Source organism: Falco biarmicus, chromosome 8 (assembly GCF_023638135.1).
Source record: "Falco biarmicus isolate bFalBia1 chromosome 8, bFalBia1.pri, whole genome shotgun sequence".
Lineage (NCBI taxonomy): Eukaryota > Metazoa > Chordata > Aves > Falconiformes > Falconidae > Falco > Falco biarmicus.
In genome coordinates, this window is record NC_079295.1 from 18,392,307 (window position 1) to 18,420,047 (window position 27,741).

At 36.8% G+C, this 27,741-nt stretch overlaps 1 protein-coding gene across 1 annotated transcript in view; it reads left to right on the forward strand.

Moving 5' to 3' along the window:
• The first annotated feature begins 260 nt into the window (after nucleotides 1-260).
• The window catches only part of TTN (titin), a 238,651-nt gene continuing 211,170 nt past the window's right edge, over nucleotides 261-27,741 (forward strand). Inside the window, exons 1-32 of the mRNA XM_056349795.1 lie at nucleotides 261-351; nucleotides 4,568-4,771; nucleotides 5,486-5,773; nucleotides 6,538-6,626; nucleotides 6,717-6,961; nucleotides 8,631-8,924; nucleotides 9,150-9,297; nucleotides 9,777-9,896; nucleotides 10,941-11,078; nucleotides 11,911-12,048; nucleotides 12,522-12,659; nucleotides 14,308-14,583; nucleotides 14,695-14,814; nucleotides 15,917-16,198; nucleotides 16,471-16,536; nucleotides 17,027-17,285; nucleotides 17,860-17,920; nucleotides 18,033-18,245; nucleotides 18,943-19,085; nucleotides 19,768-19,973; nucleotides 20,087-20,317; nucleotides 20,894-21,138; nucleotides 21,861-22,084; nucleotides 22,209-22,373; nucleotides 22,478-22,646; nucleotides 23,159-24,849; nucleotides 24,944-25,225; nucleotides 25,500-25,766; nucleotides 25,916-26,188; nucleotides 26,296-26,559; nucleotides 26,659-26,919; nucleotides 27,452-27,712. Coding sequence (XP_056205770.1) covers nucleotides 261-351; nucleotides 4,568-4,771; nucleotides 5,486-5,773; nucleotides 6,538-6,626; nucleotides 6,717-6,961; nucleotides 8,631-8,924; nucleotides 9,150-9,297; nucleotides 9,777-9,896; nucleotides 10,941-11,078; nucleotides 11,911-12,048; nucleotides 12,522-12,659; nucleotides 14,308-14,583; nucleotides 14,695-14,814; nucleotides 15,917-16,198; nucleotides 16,471-16,536; nucleotides 17,027-17,285; nucleotides 17,860-17,920; nucleotides 18,033-18,245; nucleotides 18,943-19,085; nucleotides 19,768-19,973; nucleotides 20,087-20,317; nucleotides 20,894-21,138; nucleotides 21,861-22,084; nucleotides 22,209-22,373; nucleotides 22,478-22,646; nucleotides 23,159-24,849; nucleotides 24,944-25,225; nucleotides 25,500-25,766; nucleotides 25,916-26,188; nucleotides 26,296-26,559; nucleotides 26,659-26,919; nucleotides 27,452-27,712 — 7,852 coding nt within the window. The remainder of the gene's footprint in view (nucleotides 352-4,567; nucleotides 4,772-5,485; nucleotides 5,774-6,537; nucleotides 6,627-6,716; nucleotides 6,962-8,630; nucleotides 8,925-9,149; nucleotides 9,298-9,776; nucleotides 9,897-10,940; nucleotides 11,079-11,910; nucleotides 12,049-12,521; nucleotides 12,660-14,307; nucleotides 14,584-14,694; nucleotides 14,815-15,916; nucleotides 16,199-16,470; nucleotides 16,537-17,026; nucleotides 17,286-17,859; nucleotides 17,921-18,032; nucleotides 18,246-18,942; nucleotides 19,086-19,767; nucleotides 19,974-20,086; nucleotides 20,318-20,893; nucleotides 21,139-21,860; nucleotides 22,085-22,208; nucleotides 22,374-22,477; nucleotides 22,647-23,158; nucleotides 24,850-24,943; nucleotides 25,226-25,499; nucleotides 25,767-25,915; nucleotides 26,189-26,295; nucleotides 26,560-26,658; nucleotides 26,920-27,451; nucleotides 27,713-27,741) is intronic.

Sequence of the window (27,741 nt, forward strand, 5' to 3'; positions counted from 1 at the left end):
TAATGCCAAATCACAGCTTCACCAAATATGTTTCAAATCCAACTCAACCAAGTGTCCCCTAAGAGTAATTTGCTACAACTTTGCCAAACCTACAGTTTTCACATTTCACCAGGTCAATGTGATTTTAAACTGATAAGAGTAAATTATTATGAAAATAATTACAAGTATTCCTAAAATCTAGCAAGAAGGATGTGTGTATAATAACAATTTCATCATTGATATCTAATTATGTTTTTGTTGCTTTCAGAGTGCCTGTCAAGATGACGACAAAAGCACCAACATTTACGCAGCCGTTACAAAGTGTTGTGGCACTGGAGGGTAGTGCTGCAACCTTTGAGGCTCATATTAGTGGTAAGGTTTTGATTCGTTCTTGCAAGACTGATTATTTTTTTATTCTTAGGTTTTGTAAAGTTTATGCTAAGACATATGATAACACTTTTTGTAGATCAGAATCTGATCTGAATGGGTAAAGATCAGTGCTGAAATGTAAATATATATCCGCATCATATGGTACTGATCAGCATTGTGAGATGCTGTCAGATACCCACACACTGCAACATTCCCAGTCAACAGCTAATCATCCTGCCAATGAGACTGGTGTCTAATTCTCATCTATGTTAGAATCATCAAAACTGGGGGGAAGTAGCATTAAAAGTATATGCATAAAAATACATACTGTGCTAATAAAGGAACTTCGTATGGGTGCAGAGAGAGTTATCTTGTTTAGATGATGATGGTCAGACAGAATGAGTTGCCAAGGTGCAAAAGGCAAGACATAGCATAGTTCTTTATTGACCTAGTGCTAAGCCTTACTCTGGCTAAGTTGTATTTCTGCCTTCTGTGCCTTTGAGTTTACTTCATTCCAGAATTCTGTCAATGGGGTTAAAAGCACAAAATCTAGGTCCATGTGGCCACTGAAGAGGGTAGAAAACCCTAGTTTGCTAGACAGTAGATGTGTATGGTGGTCATGATGGTAGTACAAGGCTGGATTAACATAATTTGTTGATGCAATTTAAAGAGGTCAAATAATTTTAAAGGATACTTCACTTTGCCAGTCTACACACTATTAAAACACCCTCTCTTCCATAAAACCCGATGCAAACCCCTGAGATAACTTTACTAGATAACCAACACCCTGTTCTAAAAGTGCCTCTAACCTCGGCAGTGACTAAGGAGAAATGACACGTGTTCCTGCTGATGGAATTATATTGTCTTACAGGCATTAGCAATGTGATGATCCACATACCGTAAAGCAGTACCCAGATGCTCTATGACAGGTGCAAACACATGAGCTGTCCAACTATAAAGATCTCTGATATCTGTGGTCCACTGTGGTTCCTCCCTTGGTCCCTTTGGATAATGCTGGCTCACACAAGGTGTTTGAACATGTCCTGTAGTCTACATCCGTATTTTTTTTATGCCATATTCTGTTATTTGGCCCTCTACTCTTCAGTTCATTGCCCTAACCTTGTCTTATTGTCTGTACACTATAAATTTTCCATGTAAGTTTCTTTCCACTGATGATTGCAATTCCTATTATGAATACATAAATATATGATCAGAACAAGTTAGGATGCTAGTATTATGGCTCAGTATGTGATTTTGGCTATTTTCATTGTGTGATATCATGGAATACTTGGAAGGGGAATTTGATTTTTTACTAAGAAAAGATACAGCACTTTTTCTAATAGCATATACCATGCGTGTATTTTAGTCTTAAATATCATGTGAGGCCATCTCCTATTAGCTTTTATTCATATTGTGATGTTCTTGAATGTCTTTCCTGCCCCAAAAGCATCCACCAAGACTGACAGATCTGACGGTGGCTTGGCATTTGGGTTTTCAATGTATAAAAAATATGCACCTTTTACTTTTTGAACTAATTGCATAAATAATGGACTACACAGCTTTATTCTACTACCTTGTCTGGCCTTCCTATATGTCTGTTATTCTGTTATTCTGACTTCGAAGTTCAGGCTTTTTTTTAATCTTTGGTAACACTGCCCTTTTATATGTAACTCAGGTGTTAATACAGAGCTACAGTTCAAACATGAAGAGCATGGTTAATCTAAGAGTACCAAGAAGAGCTTAGAAACCATCTGAGATGCAATTTTGCAGTCTGTAAACTAGAACAAATGAATTGTACTCTTATATCAGCCTGTGAATTAAGTGCCACATAACAAAGATCTGATATCAGACAAAAATACCCAGTACCACGCCCTGCACTTGGAAAGCACAGAACACACAGACCCCGTGATTAAAAGCATTAAGTGCCAGAGGGGATAAGGCAATCATCACAGGGGGAGCCCTGCTGGGTGAGCAGTGACTAAGGGGACATGAGACAGCACGTCATCCTCAAGAAAGTCTGCAGTGCTGCTGGGATTAGAACTGTGCCCATCCTCATGTCTCCACAGTACTGATCAACTATTGAATTTGTTCATAAAGGACTAACCTGTACTCCGCGTATTTCAGGCATTACCTAATGCAAGACAGCCTTTACACTCTGCATATTGTTGAATACAGCACATTGATTATACACACAGGTTGGCAGTTCCTGTCACAGCATTGTCAGGACAATATTATTGAGTTTAATTACTTAAGCAGTGAAGTTGAGGCACTTCAGGTCAATTTTCTTCTTTTTGACAATAAAGCTCAAAAAACCCTCAAGGACAGTTTTAAAATGAAAGAGAATGTGTCGTGTGGCACATGTAGAAGTAAATCCCTACTTTATATAGTCCAGACAAAACTATAATCTGAGGTAGATCTCACCTTTTAGTCCCCAGCTCTGTGGCATGGGACTAGCAGAGTGCTAGTAAATTTGTGAAGTTGAGTTTCTTTTAATACGAATTTGGGCTCAGATTTCCAAAATGGCTTCTAAATTTGGATCCCTTGAACATACAGTTTGAGACATCAGAATAGACTCAATTTTTAAAAATGTAGGCCGTGTTCAACCTACCACTTAACCCCCTGTGTTTGTTAATCATTATAGGATGCTGCACTAAGAAAAGAAAACATTTTGGTAATGTTTCAAGAAATTCACTGTTGACAACATGATTTTTTTGGTTGCCTAGCTTAAAACATTTTGAAACTCATTTGCACAAATGTTGAAGACACATACCTCTGGATTAAATCAGTGGCATCTGATGGATACTCTTACGTTCATGGTGATAATGCCCAAGTTGTCCAATACCAGTAGTAATAAATTGAATTATACCAGCCCCATCAGAGCTGTTTGATAACTTCCATCTGCGGAATTAACAATGATTAAAGGTATTTTTTACCCTTTTGATTTTGAATCCTCTCTAAAACTGGCCACATTCTCTTTCTCTTACGTACGTCTAAAAATCAGTTTTTCAACTATGAGGAAAATTTAAAATTTTCCTAACCAAGTCTGGTGTGACAACAGATGATCAGCAAAAGCTTCTCTTTCATTTTAGTCTCACCAGTCATATTCCTGGCTCATTAAAACCCCAAATAATGAAATGAGATTATAGGAGGAATACTCCAGAAATGAAACAGAATTATGTAGTCCTGTGTTTTTGCAAACCACAGAAAGTAGAACTGGGAAAATGAAAGCAGCTGGAGTAAGCACAATCTCTGATCTCATTCCTGAGCCCCTGTGCAGTACAATTGGTGATTTGGCTTGAGTGGGGAAATATATGAAGTAAATTTGCAGGGATTGTCACTTTAGAGAAATGGTGTCCTAGGACTGCAAAAAAGACTTTGAGGTGGAACTGTCTCCTTTGGAAATTAGCTGTTGTCCTTATGTGGTTCATGTAAAAATTTTACCTGTTTGTCAAATGTATTTCAGTTGCTCAGTAAAGTTGGCTGAGTAGAATGCTGGCAAAAGAATTTCCATTAGGAATCTAAAATCACCATTTAAAGCTAAAAAACCAGCTATAGATACAGGTGAAACTCTTCTGACCAGAAGAGTCTTGTTGATGACCCTGACAACAAAATAATAATATATTTGAACAGCAAAACGTCAGCTGATTCCCCCAACTGTTTTCTACTATACTCACACAGAATACACCCCAGGAAAAGGAAACAAACCCCCCAAAATATTACTAGCATTTGGTGTTAACATCTACAACAGTCACTTTTTCTGTCACTTTATTTTCTACAATCATTTAGAGTTAAGAGAACTTGGTTGGAAGTTCTGATTTTTACTTCGTCTCCAAACTATTGGACTGGATAAATTTGTTAGCAATAAGCAGTACTACTTAGATACTAGCAAATAAATAAAAAACCAACACCCTCACATGGATTAATTCATCCCCCTTATAATTTTGATGAACTTTTATTCCTCAACAGGATTGCCGAACACTTCAGTCCACTCATTCAAGTGGTTTCCTAAATGCAGTAGCCTGTGCAGGTGTCCTGTTGCCCTGTGTAAAGACCTTTCTAAAAAGAAATTCCTTTACCACTGTGTCACTGGACATATAATCATAGATCTGTGCCTATGCCATTACACGCTGCTATAACTGTTTATACATGAACAAGTATTATGGTAATTTTGGATATCTGGCATTTCATAGCATCTTAATTTCCTTTTGTCTTTCTTTAGGTTTCCCAGTTCCTGAGGTGAGCTGGTATCGGGATGGCCAGGTTCTCTCTGCTGCAACTCTTCCCGGTGTGCAGATCTCGTTTAGTGATGGCCGCGCTAAACTGGTGATCCCCACCGTGACAGAAGCAAACAGTGGAAGATACACCATACAAGCCACCAATGGATCTGGGCAAGCAACTAGTACTGCTGAGCTACTTGTCACAGGTATCAGGCAGCTAAAGAAAGACAGCTTTCTCTGTTAGCAATGTGAGAAAGAGAATGATAGCAGAAGTGTCTCATTTAATGAAAAATGTATTTGAAGTATGTGATCAGCAAAGAAATAGCAAACCAAATTCCTTTCCCTAAAGCAGTCTAGAATTCAGCATATATTCTCACCAGTAATTTCTAACAGTGTCCTTTACAGCTTAACTGCATAGAGTTTAATCTTGATCTTATAAAATCCTAATCACAATTACAAACTTCTGGCTTAACCCGATATACTTCTGCTCATGTGGTCTGTCACACTGGCTACATTCAAACTACACATAAAAGAAAGGATAAAGTTCTGCAGGATGGAGCCTTTAATGATATTTAATGATATAAATTATACTTAATACAATCACTAACATAAAGGGGCATGCTCAAGAGACTTTCGTTTACTACCTATGGTTGTAATCAACCTATCTCTAATTCTAGAACGTCTGCAATTATTGGCTTTGCAATCAGAAATTTTAAGCACATGAGAAAAGTTGAGGGTGCTTGCATTTTGGCAAATCAACTGTTAATATTTTGAATATTTGAGAAGGTAGTGTCGTGTGTCAGTAGCATGTGAAGGAGAAAGAGATGTTGTGCACTCCTAGTAATGAAAATATCTAGCCCTTACAGCTTTTTTTAATAGACGTTGTTGGTTTTCTGTTTATTTCTTCAATAAAACTGCAGCTGGAACAGCACCACCAAACTTCTCACAACGACTACAGAGCATGACTGCAAGGCAGGGAAGTCAAGTTCGACTTGACGTGAGAGTGACTGGAATCCCTACACCTGTGGTGAAGTTCTATCGGGATGGAGTAGAAATCCAAAGCTCCCCCGATTTTCAAATTTTACGAGAAGGAGACCTTTACAGCTTAATAATTGCAGAAGCATATCCTGAAGACTCCGGTACTTATTCAGTAAATGCCACAAATAATGTGGGACGTGCTACTTCAACAGCTGAATTGCTAATTCAAGGTAACAGATTTGAGGTTACAAGCCATGAAAACAACAGAGCATTCATTGTTGTAATGGTATACACACCACTTCGTCGAAGTTACATCAATAAGTTCATTTGTAACTTCTTTATCAACAGTTATGAACTTGCTGTGAAAAAGTAGTGTCTTTGATAAAATTTGCCAGAGATTTTTGTCTGAGAACTGAAAAGGACCTTTTGTCCAGAATGGGTCTCTTTAAACTCAGGATACAGTAGACAGAAGAAAGTGGGGGGGGTTCCTTTTAGATGTTCTCATTTTGTTCTGTAGGTTTCTCAACTTGTACTTGTAAGCTGGCTTTGATGGAATAGATATATTAGACTGCTTTACTGTACATGGTCTTGTAAATGAGCCTGGTAAGGTTGAAGACAGTCTTAGATAGAGAATTGTAGAGTGAATCATTCTACCCAGAGCAATCTTCCTTGGATTTCATGTCAGTCAGCCTTCCAGACTGTGTAGTCATTTTAGATCCAGGACTGATTCTGAATAAACTACAATAAATGTGTTTTGGTTTGATTTGGTTGGTTTTTGTTTTCCTAATGACATAGTAATGCAAAAATATTATTTAAACTGTTTTCACAATTATCTGTCTATAGATAATGGAGGAAAAAGAAATGTTTGCTTAATTTTTTCTCTGTTGTTAATATAAACTTGTATATAATTGGAATTGACCATTCGTTTATTTCTGCAGCTGCTTACTTTTTATGCCATAAGCAATTCTCCTGACTATGTTTTCTCTTCCAAAAGGTGAGGAAGAAGCCGTTCCTGCTAAAAAGACAAAAACAATTGTTTCGACTGCTCAGATTTCACAAACAAGACAAGCCAGAATTGAAAAGGTATATTTTTCAAAAACAAAGTAGGTAAGGCTAAAATGTGGATCGTTACTTCTACAGTATCCCAGACGTGTTTTCTTGATTTTGTTGTAGAAGACTGAAGCCCACTTTGATGCCAGATCGCTTACAAGTGTTGAAATGGTCATAGAAGGTGTGACAGCCCACCAGCTCCCACACAAAGCGCCTCCACGAATGCCTCCCAGACCTACATCAAAATCACCGACCCCACCGATAATTGCTGCAAAAGCACAAATGGCACGACAACAATCACCATCACCTGTCAGACAATCACCATCACCTGTAAGACATGTCAGAGCACCAACACCCTCACCAGTAAGGTAAGCTTATTATTTCAAACAACTGCTTTTTGAATCAGTTTCACATATAGCAGTAATGCTGTAGGATGAGAGCATGGTATAAAATGGAAAAATGCCCTGACTTTATACTGATGGAGTTTACTCTGATGGTGAACTATAATGTGCTGCTGTATTTGCCACTGTTGTGGAGGTGCATGCCTCATTTAAATTTTCTATTCCATATGGAAGAAAATGGATTATTTCAGACAAGCAGAGGAAAAAAGAGCAATGACACTCTGGTGAGTGGCAAACAGAATGGAAGGAGGTGTAAAAAAATGTGAAAGCATGTTCTGTGTGTGTGCTGGTAATGACTCCAGAAATAATGTTTTGAAGGTAGGCAAGGTAAATGTGGTTATCAAAAAATGAAGTTTAGCTCCATTGCATAGAGTCTTGAGAGGGAAAGTGAGTGATCTGAAGAGCAGGGCTCTTGGTCTGGGAGACCCCAGGAGGTCTGTGCTGAGAGGCAGGTAAAAAGAAAACTGCTTTGGATGTCCTGAAGTTTCGGCATTGTGAAGCACCAGTGTCAAGGAAGGAATGTCTCCAAGCTGAGTGCTCAGAAGAGTCCCGTGTAAATTGCCACAGCTAGGTATGATGGTGAGTTTTGCCCCATTAAGACTAACTTACAAGCACCAGAAGAAATTGATTGGTAGTAACTAGCAATAACTAACAAACTACATAGTTGAAAGAGTATTTCAATAGTGCCATCTAGAGTGTATGTGGAACTAGAAGTTTGTACTCCCCTGCTAGTCAAACCACTTCAAGACCTACAACCCATTAGAAAATAAATCTAAAAAATTAATATGATGTTGCTGCCCCCTACTGCTGCAATTTGTTAATGCTCTGTGGGAAATACAGAATAAAAATATTACTCAAAGAAAATCCAAGTTAGAAAGCCTGTTAAAGCATTTTGAAAAATACTTTAAAATGATCAGCTAGGATTGGGATTGAATTTTTGGAATATCAAAATTTAGAAAATGTTGTATTTTCTATACAATAAAAAAAAATACATACTTTCCAAGTTGCTGCCAATTATTATGGGTGAGATTTGTAAATGTAAGTATGGGAAAAATTATAGGCCCTGATCAGAACTTTGCCTGGAGTCCTAAGACAGGTGTGGATGACACATGGCAATGAGATGTGGTGCAGCAGTAGATACAGTTATGCTGTTGCAAGGTGGCTGCCACATGATACTTTCACAAAGAGCAGTTACACTAATTTTGTCTTTCTGCAGGGACCAGACTCAAATATAATATGTAATACTCACAGCCTGTAAGCCTTTTATATTACTCCTATTAGGAGAATTAAGATAGAGCAAATGGAAACTAATGATGAATTTTTATATTGTAAATGTATGTGCTTGAGTGAAATGCCCTTTGACATTTACCCTTATTTCTTGTTTCAATTCTAACTAAGATAGTACAAAGATGTGTTACAGTTATGTGTATGACACAAACACACATTAGGCATAATGTTTAAAACAGGTAAGTGTAATTTACAAGTAGAACACCTCAAAAACCTTTTACAAATCAAACTACAAAGTACTGAAGATACCTTAAATTGGGAGTGAATTCAAGTTCAGGCTGAAATTGTTTGTATAGTTGTCATGGTACGACACTACATAAATTATATTAATACTTTGTTTTTTCTTTAGGTCTGTTTCTCCTGCTGGAAGAATCTCCACCTCACCTATTAGACCAGTGAAATCTCCATCTCCAATCCGTAAAACACATGTAGTGACAACAGCTGGGGCCGAAGTCCTTCCTCCTTGGAAGCAGGAAGGATATGCTGCAACCACAGAAGCCCAGATGAAGGAAACAAGAGTATCTACAAGTGCTACCCAAATAAGAACTGAAGAAAGATGGGAGGGCAGATATGGGGTCCAAGAACAAGTTACCATTAGTGGTGCTACTGCTGGTGAGGATGCAGCTGGTGCTAGAGAGGTAAAGTCTATTTTTGGAAAGTGCGTTGGTTTTGCTTTATGTGTGGACTCACCACTGCTAAATAAAGTCTGAGAGGCTGTGTATAAAAATGTGTGTGTATCTGCTGTTGAGAGAGTTCTGTAAATATTGAAATGCTTCTTTGCAACGTTCTGTCTCTGTGCTGGTTTTGTGATTCTGAATGTATACAAAACATGAAAAAAATGTCTTTTGATGTGACTGATATAGGTGAGAAAGGACAGTGAAAAAACAGCAGCTGTTGCTACAGTTGTTGCTGCTGTGGATCAAGCCATGGTGAGAGAACCAGCTCCAGGTGTTGTAGAGCAAACTGCTAAAAGGACAGCAATGACTGCAGTCCACGTTCAGCCTGTTCAAGAGCAGGTAGAAATAGAGCACAGACATTCTATGATTTCCCCTTTATCCCTTCATCCAACATGCAAACAAGGCATGATTCACTGTGAGGAATTAACATATTATCCAGTGCACCACAAAAGCATGCATACTCATATAGAGCATCTGGACTGGATAGGGATGCTTGTGGATCACTTATTCCATTGCTTTCCATCATAGCAGGACTGAGCTAATTATTCTTAAACTGTTTTTAAGTTTAAGAATGCCTTCTATGAAAGTGATCCTGTATTCTCCCTTGTCATTTATTCTCTAACATTACTCTTACACTGATAAAGTTTTTCCTATAATATCTCATTTATAATTTTCTCACTAAGAATAACTTAATTCTCCCTTAGTATTTTTCCTTCACACTTATTCCTCTCCCATTTTTCCTTCTCCTCTTCTTTTGATAATCAGTCTGCTAAAATAAATTCTAAGACTGGGTTTTTGTTTGTTGCTATAAAAATCAGATGAGAAAGGAGGCAACGGTAGTAGTTACCAGTGATAAAGCCACAAAACAAACAGTAATGTCAAGAACTAGAGAAGAAATTGTTACTTCACAAGAACAAAGGCACATCTCTCATGAAAAGGTGAATACAGATGTTATCAATAATTGTCATACCTGACCTTGTTAAAAAATCTATTATCTCATCAAAAAGACAAGCCTATGAACAAGAGAAGTGAATTTTTATAATATTATTTTCTCCTTTTATATATATTCACTCTTCTAGTTGACGTTGCTGTCATTCTCCTATCTGTCCTTGATGACTGTCTTTCCTTTTTTATTTCACTTCCATTCTTAATACCTAAGAATGTGATAAACTTGCAAAACATTCACTTATAAAAGTATTTTTTATATATTGTATGGTGATTTACTAGATACTATTCTCAATCATTTAAAGAATTAACATGGAGGAAATTACTCTTACATTTTCCTTTTTTGTTGTTGTTCTGATTTTCCTTCTAAGCTTTCAATTTGTAGCCTGCTTTGTTTGTTGGCAGCACAATCGGTCAGAAAAAGGAGGAAAAACTCATTCTGCATTGAAATAAATTTTGAAAATACTGATGAGTGATTGGAAGTCAGATTATTTTAGCATGTGTTTTATCAGACAAATGTGATTTCATGGAAGGCCAGCTTTTGTAAAGAAATGTTACATTTGCATTCTAGCTGAAATGCATGAGGAACAAGGCATAACCTATCTTTAAAGTACTGAGAAACTGAAATCCACCTTGGCAAAAAATTGCCTGTTTATGTGCAGATTACATCTGAACTTCTTGGCAATGTGAATGTTACCTAAAACTTGTTTTTAATATCCTACACATTCTCAAACTGATTAGGGTGCAGGACAGTTTTTCTCTGATCAGATTTTTTTTTTTTATTACTGCTTTCAGTAGCAAAGCAAACATTTGTGGAATGTTTGTTTATATTTTATTTGCTAAATATTTATATGCTAAATGTATATATGTTTTGTAAATGTCTGTGTTGTTGTTATTGTTTCCAGACTAGATAATTTTGAAATCCAGTTTGATGTTTTTCCTCTTTGTTTGTATCCTCTTTTCCAAATGTATCAAAAATCACTTACCTTATATTTTTAAATAATATGTCATTTAAACTTGTTTTTATAAACATCCAGATAAGAAAAGAACCAGACAAAACTCCAGTACCCACAGTAATAATTGCCACAGATAAAGCCAAAGAACAAGAAAGAATATCAAGAGCTAGAGAAGAAATATCTACCAGACGTGAGCAAGTGCACATTGCTCATGAAAAGGTAAATAAATGTTACAATGTTTAACTCACTGTTATATTCTAATAAGTTTATAAAATGTCATTCTTCATCAAATGTGCTATGTATCTTTGTTCTGCTTCCTTATGAAGAGATTACAAAATGAAAAAATTGTAAAGCAAGGTATTCCAGATACAGACCCAGCATTGAAGGTCCAGTTCTATTAACATTGTAGCAGCTCTGTCTACAGAGGAAGAGCGCCGCTGCCCTTCCTACAGATCCTTTGAGCTTTACGGGTTTTATTGCCAGGGTAGTCATAATTTCATCTGATGCTTAATGACCTTTGTCTGAAGGTAGATTTCTGAAGATAAATTGTAAAGGTTATCTCTCATGGTATACTTACATGTGGAGTTTGATTTTATGAAGTTCATATTTGTGTGAGGACTGAATGCAATCTGCTGGACCATATTGTGGAACCATTGTTTGTTGGAGTAACTGATTAAATAGTTCCATCTACTGATGGCAGTAAATATGAAGTCAGTAATACTAATTTTTATGCAAACAATTTCTACAAAACATACCAATGATATATCACAATTAACTAGGAAGTGGGAAGATTCTTCTCTAATTCACACATGGATTAATGTGATATGTTAATAACTTTAAATGCACTTTGTTCAACTAGCATATAAAATATGACTTAAGATATCAGGCTATAACATGGTCTCTAGAAAGGAATTATTCAATTTCTCAGGTGATATGCCATTTCTCTTATTGATATACATTCTGAAACCTTATCTCACTTTCCCAAAAAGCTGTGTAATTTTGACAACAGGCATAATTGATTACTATTATTTTTCTTTACCATAAAAACTAGATAAGAAAGGAAGATATGAAACCTTCTGTACCTAAGGTAGTGATTACCACTGATAAACCTAAACCACTGGTCATAATGTCGAAAAGTAAAGAAGGAATTGCTACCAAACAAGAGCAAGTGAGCATAACCCATGAAAAGGTGAATAGCACTATTACAACTGTATTTGGGTTTTTGTCCTCTCTTCTTTACAAACCTTGTGTCCCTCAAAAAATACTAACTATACATTTCCAGCTCATTTTTTCTAAGATTTATTCCACTTACAAGTTTTTAGAACTACTGTTAATTAGGCTATATAATTCCACCTCTGTCTTTCTTTCCTAACTGTTTTGATTAATAGGATGCCCATTTTTCTCTTCTGACTGACCTTTGAAATGAGCTGACTCCTGAAATGCATTTTAACTTTTTTTAAAAAATCATTACTTTTATTTAAATAGGTGTCAGGGTGTAACAATACTTATCCATATACATATAATACAGAGCTGTGTGCCATGCAGAAGGATCTAACCCCTTAATTCTCCTTCCCTGTTCCCATACCAAAATGCTTTTCCATTGTCCAACTATCTTTCAAGACCATACATAACTGAAACTTGTATTTCCTCTATAATGATCAGATTAAAAAGGAAGCTAAGAAAACTACTGTAGCTCCGAAAATAATTGCCACTGATAAAACTAAAGCACCAGTCACAGTGTCCAGAACTAGAGAAGAAATTACAGCCAAGCAAGAACAAATTCATCTGGGTTATGATCAGGTGAATATAGCTGTTGCGGATGTGAAATATGCTGTTACAAATTGTTTTACCTGCAAACCTCACCTTTTAAGAGTTACTTGGGTACAATAGAATGCCCTCAAATTAATTCCTGATAACATAGCCATTAAGTGGGATGATTGTCAAGCAACAGAGTCAGTGTGTTTAAATTTCTAGTGACAAAGAGGTTTATATCTCATTCTGTTAGGAAATGCCACTTTTAAGACTACACTTGGATTTCTTGGTGAAAGCCCACTCCCTACAAATGACTTTCAAGTCATATTTACTTGTTCAAATTTTTGACTCTGCAATCTTTTTTTCTGGAAGATGATTCCTTGCGATTTTATGCTAGTCAGATGAAACAACCTCTTTCTATTAAGGTTTGAATTGTATTGTTCTTTGTGCAATACATACTTTAATGTCCAGTTTATTACTTTTGAAAATCAGGCACTGCTTTTTTTCCAGTAGGACTCCCACAGTAGAAAAGCTTTTCTATTATCATACAACCAGGAACTCCCTTGTGTAGAAGAATAGCATAGCTGCCAACAGCTTTTTATTTAAAGTCTATTTATCTACGTTGTTAGAAACAGTATGGTACATTCATAAAATACTTTTATAAAAGTTAATTAAAAGAGCATAGCATATAAAACTCAGAGGAGTCAGACTGCTAAGAGATTAGTTACTTGTTAGATGATGTAAATTTAGGTTCAGGTTGGTATAAACTGATTTTGAAATCAGCAATTATAACTGAATAAAATGTCCCTGTTACTTAAACACTACTAATAAAACAAAATCTCTGTAAATAATCACAGTTTGACCTCTCTTAGGTTATTTTTATTTAAGGTGATAATGATTTTACAATCAGCATAAAATTGTCTATTAGGTTTTTTCCCATCTACAAGGCATATATTTCATATGCTCAGTTGCTGCATCCAGATCAATTATGACAGTAATAATAAACACTAGTAGTAATCATCCAATTACTTGCTGTTGGCTGACTGGGCAGAAATTTGGACCCTGATGACATAGAAACTGACAGTATTTATCAGTTATTAGAAACGAATATAAGTCCTGATACAAATACATTATTTCCATTTTCTCAGAAAGCTGTTTTCCTTCTTTTGTAAAATAATTTCAAATAGATTAACACTGAATTAACAGATATGCCTGTGTTAAAATTTTTATGTGTATATTCCTTAGTAAATACATTCACATCAGATGCCTGACATTCTCTGAATTTTTAGTAGCATCTAACAGCTATATGGAACTGATGAGCATACTGAGTTTTAAAATTATGTGCACATTTACACACCTGCTGTACTCTTAGACAAGTAGCCATAAATGTGAACATAAAGTATTAAAAGTGGGCATGCATGCAAATATTGAAATGTATAAAGCACACAAGCACAGATGTGTTCTCAATATGCATAGATAGAGCTTAGAAAAACTATGTCTATGTTTGAATTCACTGACTCTGAAGTGTATTTATGGGTGAACACATTTGATGTTTACATTATTACTTTTGCATATCTATGCATTCTGTCATTGTCTGGAATATGCTTTACTGAGCATTATATTTATAAGTATTTGCCATATATGCAAGCCTTTAGTATAGTGGTGAATATTTAAATTCTGCCAACGTTATCTGTAGATTGAAGCTGGAAAAAAGGCTGAAGCTGTAGCTACAGTGGTTGCAGCAGTTGATCAGGCACGTGTTCGATCACCCTGGGAGCCAGAACAAGCAGGTGAAGCTTATGTAAAGCAGAAAACTTTGGAATATGGCTATAAAGGGCATGCTGTAACGGAGCACATTGCTGAGGCCCCAGCAGAACGTCATGTTGTCACTAAAGAAGTTAAAACTGTCTATGTTCCTCCTGAGAAACACATCTCAGCTGCTGAGAAGAAGGAAGTTCATGTATCAACAGAGGTTAGACTCAGTTTACATTGGATTCTTTTCCAAACCCTATGCCCCAGTGAAATCTATTTCAGTTTGGAGAGCAGCATCACATTCTCAACATTTTTTCATTGCTTTGTGTAGATAAAAAGAGCCACAGAAACTGAGAAAACAATTCATGTTGAACACCCACGACCCCGCACAGCAAGTCCTCACTTCACAGTCTCCAAAATTGCTGTTCCTAAACCAGATCATACATATGAGGTAAGAAGTGAAAACTGTATCCAAGAGGAACAGCATGCTCATTTATAATAACCAGTAGGTCACCCATTCCATTTGGCTTTTTCTCCCACTCCGGTATGGTGCTTTCTCAAGAAGAATGTAAGTGCTCTACAATTGTTTTCATTAGCTTCTTTCACTAATAAAAAGAAATGCTGTACATAAACTGCTGAAATGTGATTTATAATTATTAGTTATTTAAGCAAGCTTATCATCTGTTTAAGGATGCAGCTTCAATACTGCATGTTATACACTGAAAACACAAATATTTTTCTTGCAGCTTTATGTTTTTTAAAGAGCAGAAATACCCCTCTTCAATCTTAAGTGAATCAGTTCACTAGAACATTGGAAATAGTGCTTTGTTCTTCCTTGCTGATTACTACACACCAAACTAATCTTTGAAATAAAAAAAATCCAGACTGCATATGACACCATTCATTTTTAATGTTATTTCTTCTATACTTCTGTTCGACTCCTTCACATAATAGCAAAAGTTCTCATTTAATTATTTTTTTTCTGAATGAGAAAGCATACTTTTCCTTTTCACCTGGACTTCAAAAATGAAATTATTTTTCCATCAAACATAATTAAACACTATAAAAATTACCTAAAATATTTTTATTTAAAGATTTATGTACGTTTTCCAAAGTTATTACGCCTAGAATAAAATTTTGAAATCTCTTCAGTTATTTTAATCACTGACAGTTATGTAATTAGCAGTATTGTTTATTGCAGTATCAGACTCATTAAATGGAAAGCTAAGGTCTCAAGTCAACAAATTTAGAGGACATTTCTCATGTTGCACTTAATAGCTTCTTGACCATTTCAAGATCAAATTCTGAAGTACAGAAAGAGAAAATATCTGAATGTTTGACACAGCAAAAATAATACAAGGGTATTATATCTCTGGGATTCTACTACTGCAGTCTAAAACGAGATTTCATTTATATATATATATAGCTTTTTCACTGTCAACAAATAAGTAACTGAGGAAGCAACCAGTGTATGTGCAGTTTGCTCAAGAGTTATACTGTCGTCTTTGAAAACAAGAGAACAAAGATGTAACTCTTTCTTGTCTGTTCCCTAGGTTTCAATAGCTGGATCTGCCATGGCTACTCTGGAAAAAGAGTTATCAGCTACTTCTGCTGTGCAAAAGATAACCAAGCCTGTGAAACCACCTCAGCTAAAGCCACATGAAGTCAGGATAAAAGCAGAACCAGTTGTCCCTCCACAATTTCCCTTTGGAGAGGCTGCTGAGACCTATAAAAGTCGCTATGATGTTGAGACTAAAAAAGAGGCAGGTATAAGCATTAAAGGTGAAGCAGTGAGGGAAGAACACTTGGTGTTGCGGAAAGAGGGTGAAGCAAAGGTATGTTATTAAGCAAATTTCCATCACTTTGACTGACTTTTGCCTTAAGAACAGCACAGCCTCACTTGTTTGCCGTTTCCTCCTTGCAGTTTTCCACTTTTACACCATTCTGCTGACTTTTATATCTTTTTTGTTTTACACAAATCCTTCTAAGGATCTAATATTTACCTATCACAAGCAAAAAGTTCTCTTTATATAATTTCGTATCTAAATTATGCTGTTTATGTCCTTGGCTTTGTTAGGTATTTATTAACTGTGCTTTAATGATCTAGGTGACAGAAACTGCCAGAGTTCCTGTGCCTGCAGAAATCCCGGCTACTCCACCCACCTTAGTCTCAGTAAGTAATTTGTATGTAAATTAAGGCAGTTACACTATGTTTTTACCCATTTGGTATTTTTTTTTATCTTTGAAAACCTGGCCATGAAAATTTGGCTTTCTTTAATCTTTTAATTTCTGTATTAGACTTAATAAGCCATACAATTTATCTCTTATATGAACTATTCTGAATGTCTGTTATGGAGGTGATTCTTCACAATTATCTTATAGTAGGTTGACCTTTGCTGCAGTGAAACAATTTGTCACCATGATCTATATAAACATCAACCTTCCTTTTCATTTTCTTGTTAATAACAGTAAATGTTCAGAGATCCCAAATCCAGTTTCAAATACTTCCCTTTGGAAAATACCTCTTTTCCTGAATACACTACTGAACAGAACACTGTTTTGAAGTAGACATTGTTTTCCATTCAAATAGATTTTATTTATTTAAATGTCTTTTTAGTAGTGAAAATATATACTGACTGTGGTACTTATCTTTTGTCATACAGGGCCTCAAAAATAAGACTGTGACTGAAGGTGAATCTGTCACTCTGGAGTGCCATATCTCTGGTCATCCTCAGCCTATTGTGACGTGGTACAGGGAAGACTACAAGATTGAGAGCTCAATGGACTTCCAGATCACTTTCAAAGCAGGGCTTGCTCGCCTTATGATTCGTGAAGCCTTTGCAGAAGACAGTGGAAGATTTACCTGCACTGCTACCAATAAGGCTGGGAGCGTCAGCACATCTTGCCACTTATATGTGAAAGGTAAGCGTATTTATAGAATCATAGAATCATTTAGGTTTGAAAAGACCTTTAAGATTGAGTCTAACTGTTAACCCAACACTGCCAAGTCCACCGCTAAACTGTGTCCCTAAGTGCCACATCTAAATGTTTTTTAAATACTTTCAGGATGGTGACACAACCACTTCCCTGGACAGCCTGTTCCAATGCTTGACAACTCCTTCAGAGGAGAAATTTTTGCTAATATCCAATCTAAACCTCCACTAGTGCAACTTGAGGCCATTTCTTCTTGTCACTGTTGGAAGATTATGCTTTTGTTAACTGCGTATTTCTTGTAATGTGACTTAGACATTTTGTCAGCTGCCAAGTAGAACATATGACTTGAATTGTACTCCAGGGGTGTTAGGTAACAGGGTTGTAAAAATATGAGAAAAAGGCCAGTTACAGGCTGATGGAGACTCTTTTTTTTCCCAGGTGGAAGTACCTGGACCTCTGAGCCAACTAACTACTTAACCTTCTCTCTCTTTCTGTCAACTAAATTTGTTGCTTAAGCAATAATAAGTATTTTAAAATCCATTGTATCATATTTGCTTTGCAGTTTCAGAAGAGATTGAAACTCGAGAAACCATTTCTGAGAAGGCTGTTAGAGAAGAGAAACGGTAAAGTTACTTTCCTAAACAGATTGCTCCTACTGTGGTCATTAGTTTCTTGCACTCTGTTTATGAGAGCTTCCGCATCAGCTCACTTACCTGTACTGGAATTTTATTTCAGCTATGTGGAGACAAAGGATGTTGTAATGGAAGATGTCTCTGCTGCAGCAGAGGAAGTATCGGGAGAACCCATACCTCCTTTCTTCATAAGAAAACCCATAGTACATAAATTAATTGAAGGTGGGAGCATTATTTTTGAATGCCAGGTAGGGGGCAACCCAAAGCCACATGTCTACTGGAAAAAAGGTGGAGTTCCTCTAACGACTGGCTACAGGTACTTTGAATGCAATACACACAAACTATATAAACATAATTTTAAATGAATATGTAATTGACAGTACCGTAATTTTGATTCCCTCACTGATGCCGAGCCTAATAACATCACTGATTTCTGTGAAATTTTAGGTTTTAAATGGAAAAATCATAGGATCATGTCTTAATGTGAAAGTTTAGTGGGCTAAAGAGCTTTAAAATATAAATATTCAAAAGACTGTAAAACAAGAAATGCTACATATCCTTAAAAACAAATTGGGAAGTTTTGTATTTGTTTTATACTGTCTATGCAAATAGAAAGAGACATGCTTTCTAGCAGAGAAAAAAAATATCCCACATTAATAACATTCTTGGAAAACATCATGCTATAATGACCTATATTAGGACAAACTGCATACAGCACATAACATTTTACTTTTCTGATAACTAGATCTCTGATATTTCAGTAGTGCTGTTTGCATCCCATTTATTTCAGTCACAACAGAAAGGAAGTAGATGTGTATTCCAGTTTCAGTGTGGTTACTTTTCCTATGATATTCCTCAGATTCATTTAGTGAGAATTGCCTGCAAAAGTTTCTCTTTTTTTGTCCTTGTGCAAGTCAGGGGTTATTCAGATGAACTGTATAACTAAAAGCAGATTCACTAAAAAGTCTGTTCATCAGAGTTACAGAGAACTTGTACTTGTATGTTTTCTATAGATACAAAGTAAGTTACAAAAGAGAAACCGGGGAATGCAAACTTGAAATTTCCATGACTTTTGCCGATGATGCCGGAGAATACACTATTGTTGTTCGTAATAAACATGGAGAAGCTTCTGCAACGGTCTCCTTACTAGAAGAAGGTACATTATATATATAATATTATATATTATATCTATATATAGAAATGGGGAAAATATTTCTTAAAATTAACTTTAAAATAGGAAAAAGTTTTTAAATAGTGCTGCAAATTCTTTGCAGCTTAGTTTGGTCAATTCAAGAAACATAAAGGGGGTTCTGGTAGCTCTGTTTCTGTAAGACAGAGTATTTCACGTCAGGTTCTTGAAGGACTTTATTCTTTGCTAGAGTATGTAGCTTTAGGAACTTTCTGTTGATGTCCGTAACAATCTACATAACAGAAGACACTCAGAGAATGATGTGGGGAAAGGAGGTTAATCAAGGAATAGGTTGTTCTATTACAAGGAAAAAAGCTTCCCCCCACCCCCCACCCCCCCAGTTGTCCTTGTAAAAATGCATGGAAGTTTGCAGGAAAGAGCCATAATGATGAAACTGTAAAATAGTTTCTACAGGTGCTTCCACTTCAAGAACTAGAACGCCTAAATAGCACAGTGAAATGTACCTGTTTCTAAAGGTCATTGGAGGGCATCAGTTTTGCAGTTTATTGCTGTTTGTATTCTATTAGCTAAACAGACAGAAACTCTGCTTGAGTGACCAAAAACTGTAAAATAAGTTTGTACTTGTTTTCTCTATTCAAACCAGCAAAACCCACAAAACCTTATCAAAATTAATGTTCTTAATTCTTAGCTGATTATGAAGCCTACATAAAATCGCAACAAGAAATGATGTATCAAACTCAGGTGACTGCATATGTACAGGAACCTAAAGTGGCTGAGGTAGCCCCAGCTATTTCATATGGTGACTTTGAAAAAGAATATGAAAAAGAGCAAGCCCTAATTAGGAAGAAAATGGCAAAAGATACAGTGATGGTCAGAACTTTCGTAGAAGATGAGGTATGTCTACCACTCTGTACTCATTTTGTACACTGAATTTTACCGGTATAAATCACTTCTTTACAAGTTCATTATCTGACACACAGAACTAATGGTCTTGATTTTCTGTGTAGGAATTCCATATTTCTTCTTTTGAAGAAAGACTTATCAAGGAAATTGAACTCAGAATTATTAAGACCACCTTGGATGAACTTCTTGAAGAAGACGGAGAGGAGATGATGGTTGATATTTCTGAATCTGAAGCTATACAAGCAGGATTTGATTTAAGATTAAAGAATTACAGAACCTTTGAAGGAACAGGAGTTACTTTCCATTGCAAGACAACTGGATATCCATTGCCAAAGGTACCCTAAACCTGTATGACATTAATCTATTTAAAGAAAAAACTTTACTTGTGCTTTACTTGTACTTACGGTGCTTTACTTGAAAAATCCCTTATCTTATTGTCAGGCATTCTACATTCATAGAAAACAGCAAAGATCTAAGGAAATCCGGTCTTTTGTTATGATATCAAGATGAATTTTATTTTTGTCTTTTAATAGAAAAGTCTTAGGTTGGTTAGCCAGTTCAGAAGTAGGTTAAATTTACCAGTTAAGTTGCTCTTGCTTCTGAGTTTTTTCAAGTTTGCCCAGAAAAGTAGGGAACACAGTAGCAAGTCTGGTCTAGGTTGCTTTGCTCTTCATCAAAGTGGACTTGATATCTGTTCCTAGCTCAAAAACTCATGTTTCAGATTACTGTGAAAACAAGTTACTTTAATCTTACATATTACAAGTAAAAACATTAATATTAAGGCATATACATGGGCTGTGATGATGCATCACCTGAAAAGTAAGTTGTAATATGTTGTATGCATGGTTCATTATTGAATCTTTGTCTTTAGGAGAGCTCACATAGCATTCCACTGTTTTCTTTCCATGCAGATTGCATGGTACAAAGATGGTAAGCGCATAAGGCACGGAGAACGCTATCGCATGGAAGTTCTGCAAGATGGCAGTGCCAGTCTGCGTTTGCCTGTTGTTTTACCTGAAGATGAAGGAATTTATACTGTCTTTGCCAGTAATATGAAAGGAAATGCCATTTGCTCAGCAAAACTCTATGTTGAGCCAGTTGCACCCACAGCAACTCCAGGTTATATGCCAGGACCAGAAGTTATGAGAAGATATAGGTAGGTAGACCACCAGTACCTACTACCTACAATAATACATAAATTTCACCAGGCTTCAGTCTACTGTGATAGACAGTCAAAAAACTCATTACACAGCAGCTAAACAGCTTAAGTTATTGGAGTTTGCATACCTGTAGAGAAGTTCTAAATGCTGTTTTCATGGCTTATATTGATTAATGTGCCAACTCTGTCTGAATTTCTTTCTTAATGAGGAATACAGTTCTCAGAGTACCATCATTCACATGCATATCCAGCCACAGTATCAGATTTACAACCTCAGTAGACATATTTATTTCTTGAAATATCCATGTTTTGGAAAAAAAATCTGCATGGTGGAGTTTTAGTACTGTGTACAACTATTATTTCCCACCCTTGAAATAGCTGTATTTCTATGACAGAAAAAATTCAGCATTGCCACATACTGTGTTGTGTCTCCACAAACATGTAGAGGATTACACCCATATCTGTACAGTACCCAAAACCCAAAAATTTCCCTGGCTGTGGTGTATCCTAATGCTATTCAGCTATACAAATTGCTGGCAAAAGCCTAAAGAAAATGGATTACAAATAAAAATTAATTTTGTCACAATATGTCACTTAGATAAATTGGTTAACTTCTTTAAAACAAATTATACTAAAGGTAAAAGTTGAACTCTGTTTATCATGTCAGCCCACTGCTATATGACATTGTCATACACATTTGTCTTATCTTTTCCTTTCAGGTCCATTTCTCCACGATCTCCAAGCCGGTCTCCTGCCCGCAGTTCTCCTTCTCGTTCTCCTGCCCGCAGATTAGAAGAAACTGATGAAGGACAACTAGAGAGACTATATAAACCAGTTTTTGTGCTGAAACCTACATCATTTAAATGTTCACAGGGGCAGACAGCAAGATTTGACTTAAAAGTTGTTGGCAGACCTATGCCAGAGACATACTGGTTCCATGATGGTACATCAGCTTCATTTTCATCAACAGATAATCTTAATAAACAAGCTTATATGCATTTTACATCTTGTTGAAACACTATTTTGAGTGCGAATTTTTTTTTGTGTGTGTGTGTGTGTATCTGCAGGTCAACAAGTAGTAAATGACTACACTCATAAAATAGTGATTAAAGAAGATGGCACCCAGTCATTGATCATTGTTCCTGCTATGCCTGATGACTCTGGGGAGTGGGCTGTAATTGCTCAGAATAGAGCGGGCAAAGCTTCAGTCTCAATGACACTGACTGTGGAAGGTATCTACTGTGCATGCTGGTTTTTAGGAGGTCGAGGAGTGTTTTTTATCAAAACCTGTGGTTACGTCATTTCCTTTTGTGATAACTTACCCTTGCTCTTTCAGCTAAGGAAGACCTAGTTAGACCACACTTCGTGGAAAGGCTGAAGAATGTTAGTGTCAAGGAAGGGTCTAGACTGGAAATGGCAGTGAAAGCTACTGGTAACCCTAATCCTGACATTGTATGGCTGAAGAACAGTGACATCATTGTACCTCATAAATACCCCAAGATAAAGTAAGCATTTTTGTTTTGTTTATATAGTAAATGAGTCAATATTCACTATTCTGCAAAGTACCTCCTACAGTGTGCTGGATACCCTACCCTTGCTTCCATAGAAGTGTTTCACTAAGTTTTTAGTCCAATGGTTACTGAAGCTACTAACAGCTTTTGCATTGCAACAAGGCTAAGAGATATAAAATATCTTGTAGGATTCACTCAGTTCTTTCCAGCTTCTGTATTGTGTATTTTTTATTCTGCAAAGCCAATATTTTTACAACAGAGATTTAGGGAATCAAGCCGTTTCTGATTTTGAATTCAGCCATTGAATTCAAGACTGTTTTTTATTATCCTTATCTGTTTGATTCTTAGGCACTGCACTTATAAACTTGAATAAACATGTCTAACTCCTGTAGAGATAGATTTGCCTTTGGAGGCTTTGACCTAATTTTGGAGGAAAAAAATGAATGACAAATAAGTGCAAAAAAGTTTTTTGTTTGTTTGTTTGTTTTTTTTTTTAAATATTTCAGGATTGAGGGAACCAAAGGGGCGGCTGCCCTTAAAATTGAATCTACTGCCAGGCAAGATGCTGCATGGTATACTGCCACTGCTATCAATAAAGCTGGGCGGGACACTACTCGGTGCAAAGTAAATGTTGAAGTTGAACATGCTGAACCTGAACCAGAAAGGAGATTAATCATTCCAAAAGGAACTTACAAAGCCAAGGAGATTGCAGCACCGGAGTTAGAGCCTCTCCATTTACGCTATGGTCAAGAGCAATGGGAGGAAGGGGATCTCTATGATAAAGAGAAGCAACAGAAACCATTTTTTAAGAAGAAGCTCACATCTTTAAGGCTCAAACAATTTGGACCAGCACACTTTGAATGCAGGCTTACACCAATTGGTGACCCAACCATGGTGGTGGAGTGGTTGCATGATGGCAAACCCTTGGAAGCAGCTAACAGACTCCGCATGATCAATGAGTTTGGGTACTGTAGCCTGGACTATGGAGTAGCCTATTCCAGAGATAGTGGAGTGATCACTTGCAGGGCAACTAACAAATATGGTACAGACCATACATCTGCTACTTTGATTGTGAAGGATGAGAAAAGCCTGGTGGAAGAATCCCAGTTGCCAGAAGGCAGAAGGGGACTCCAGCGAATTGAAGAGTTAGAAAGAATGGCCCATGAAGGTGCTGTTCCAGCAGTTGCAGTAGACCAAAAGGAAAAACAAAAACCAGAAATTGTTTTGGTTCCTGAACCTGCAAGAGTTCTGGAAGGTGAAACAGCACGATTCCGCTGCCGTGTGACAGGTTATCCTTTACCTAAGGTCAACTGGTACCTCAATGGACAGCTCATCCGTAAGAGCAAACGGTTTAGACTCCGTTATGATGGAATCTACTACCTGGATATTGTGGACTGCAAATCATATGACACAGGAGAGGTGAAAATCACTGCAGAGAATCCAGAAGGCTTTATTGAACATAAGGTGAGACTTGAGATCCAGCAGAGGGAAGACTTCAGATCTGTTCTTCGTCGTGCTCCTGAACCCAAACATGAGCCTGCAGCAACAGAGTCTGGAAAACTTCTCTTTGAGGTACAGAAGATAGACAAACCTGCAGAGGCAACAACCAAAGAAGTGGTGAAACTGAAAAGGGCTGAAAGAATCACTCATGAGAAGCTTTCAGAGGAATCTGAAGAGCTGCGTAGTAAATTCAAGCGTAGGACAGAAGAGGGCTATTATGAAGCCATCACTGCTGTGGAACTTAAGTCTCGCAAAAAAGATGAATCATATGAAGAAATGTTAAAAAAGACTAAAGAAGAACTTCTTCACTGGACCAAAGAAATCCCAGAGGAAGAGAAGAAAGAACTTCCTCCTGAAGGCAAAATCACCATTCCAACATTCAAACCAGAGAAGGTCGAGCTTAGTCCAAGCATGGAGGCTCCCAAGATATTTGAAAGAATTCAAAGCCAGACTGTGGCCCAGGGGACAGATGCACACTTCCGTGTAAGAGTAGTAGGAAAACCAGACCCTGAGTGCCAGTGGTTCAGAAATGGTGTGCAGATTGAAAGGACTGATCGTATGTATTGGTACTGGCCTGAAGATAATGTTTGTGAATTAGTCATCAGAGATGTGACTTCTGATGATTCTGCCAGCATCATGGTGAAAGCAGTCAATATAGCTGGTGAAACTTCTAGCCATGCTTTCCTGTTAGTACAAGGTAATTTAAAATCTCTTACATCTATCCTAGTGCCTATCATAGTGTATGTCTAGATGGTCAGTACACTATTGATTCATTGCATATTGTTTTGCAGCCAAGCAGTTGATCAGCTTCACCCAGAAGTTACAAGATATTGTTGCTAAAGAGAGAGACTCCATGGCAACATTTGAATGTGAGACATCAGAACCCTTTGTCAAAGTGAAATGGTTTAAGGATGGAATTGAGATTCATTCTGGAGACAAATACAGGATGCACTCAGACAGAAAGGCTCATTTTCTTTCTGTACTAGCAATTGAAATGTCTGATGCTGATGACTACAGCTGTGCATTGGTAGAAGATGAATCCATAAAAACTACTGCAAAGCTTACTGTTGAAGGTAAGAAGCACACAGCTCAGTGCCATGCAGTACTGTTAAAGTGAAATCAGCTTCAGGAAAAAAACAAAACAATTTAAACTGATGCCTAATGCATGAAGAAACGTTCAAGTTGCTTTCATAATCTTGGAATCCAGTATGAAATTTTGGAGATATATTTATGTAAAATGGTTACACTGTAGATACATTAATTTCCTTAGCCTCATTTAATAAGAAATGTTTCCATCAGGGGTATCTAATCAGGCCGATTTATGAATGTAATTATTTTTGCCTGTAGGTGCTGTGGTTGAGTTTATTAAAGAACTTGAGGATGTTGAAGTACCAGAATCCTTCTCAGGTGAACTTGAATGTGAGGTTTCCCCAGAAGATGTGGAAGGGAAATGGTATCATGGTGATGTTGAACTCACTTCTAATCTTAAATATGTGATCACATCCCGCCGTGGTCGTCAAATCCTCACTATTAAAGATGTTAATAAAGATGACCAAGGAGAGTATAGCTTTGTTGTTGATGGAAAAAGGACTCACTGCAAACTGAAGATGAAGCGTAAGCATTTCTAATACTTACATTGTTTATATGTTACAGATTTTCTATATTATGGCATATATTACATCTATATCACTATATCCCATACTGCCTTAATCTTCAATATTCTGCTTATCTGTTATGAGAATTAACTTAATTTCATTCCACAGCTCGCCCCATGGTTATTCTTCAGGGACTTACTGACCAAAAAGTCTGTGAGGGAGATATTGTACAACTTGAAGTTAAAGTCTCCCTAGAAAATGTGGAATGCGTCTGGATGAAAGATGGTCACGAAATTCAATCAAGTGATCGTATTCACATTGTGTTGGATAAACAGTCACACATGCTGCTGATAGAAGATGCAACAAAGGAAGACAGTGGAACTTACTCTTTTAGTGTTCCTGATCTTGGACTGTCAACCACTGGACGGATCACAGTGTACAGTAAGTAGTTATCATGATTTTGAAGGTGTGTTTGATTTTTGGGCCCTTTAGAGTTACTCCTTAAAGGCATAGTTTTTTTCACGATGAATATTTTTGTAACTTCACAGGTGTGGAAATAGTGGTGCCTCTAAAAGATATACACGTAGTTGAAGGAACAAAAGCTGTCCTCGAATGCAAAGTTTCAGCACCTGATGTGTCTTCCTCCAAATGGTACCTAAATGATCATCAGATAAAGCCTGATGAACGTGTACAAGCTGTATGTAAAGGCACTAAACAGAGGCTAGTGCTTACCAGAACCCATGCATCAGATGAAGGACATTATAAACTAATGGTTGGCAAAGTTGAAACAAGTTGCAATGTCACCGTTGAAAGTAGGTTTCCTTTCAGATGCAGAATTCTTTGTGAAACTATTTCTTTAAACACAAAACTGTGGAAACAACTAATATATTTGTAATGTATTCTTTTTATAGAAATTCAGATTATTAGAGGTCTTCATGACATCACCTGCACTGAAACACAGAATGTATGCTTTGAGGTAGAGCTCTCCCATTCCGGGATTGATGTAATTTGGCATTTCAAAGACCAAGAGATAAAGGCTGGTCCTAAATATAAAATTGAAGCACATGGCAAAATACATAAATTGACAGTGATGAAGGTGATGAAAGATGATGAAGGAGAATATGTACTTTATGCTGGGGAGAAGAAAACATCTGGAAAGCTTATAGTATCAGGTTAGTAGGGTTAAAGTCCAAGATTTTTATTTTACAGTGATTTAAAACAATGCTCAATGTACTATATTATGTAAGTGTAGCAATTGTGCTGTTTCTGTACATTTTTGTCTTTATCTTTTTTTTCTATGTTCTCCTTGCTTTTCCCCTTATATTTTGTGATTAGTATAATTTGAATTTAACAAAGCTTTTAAGTAAGCGCTAATATGTTATGCTAGATCAGAGCCATAGTATGGAATGCTGTAGTATGCTTTTGATGTAATTAATGTAAAAAAGGAGGGTTTTGTCTTGGTGGTCAGTAAACCTCTGCTGCTAATAGAAATAATAAATGAGAATGACTAGGATAGAATTAAGAAACATCTTTTTGTGATGTTCAGGTCACATTCTGGTCTTGATTTTTCACAGAACTCAGAATGTCTATGGGCATGCTCCAAATCAGAGCAAAGAATTCCAGCATGTACTTTTCATATGGTTGCATTTCCATACGGGGTAAAGTTGAACCACAACAAAAACACGTGCTCTTGCTTCCCAACAGGTGGTGCCATTTCAAAGCCTCTCACTGACCTGACTGTGGCTGAGTCCCAGGCAGCTGTTTTTGAATGTGAGGTGGCAAATCCTGAATCAGATGGTCAGTGGCTAAAAAATGGTAGACCATTACCTATGACAGATCAGTACCGTGCTGAATCTGATGGTGTAAAGAGAAGGCTCAATATCCCTGTCACAAAACTGGATGATATGGGTGAATATAGCTATGAAATAGCAAGCTCAAAAACATCTGCCAAACTGAAGGTCGAAGGTCAGTATTTTTTATAACCAATGTCTTTA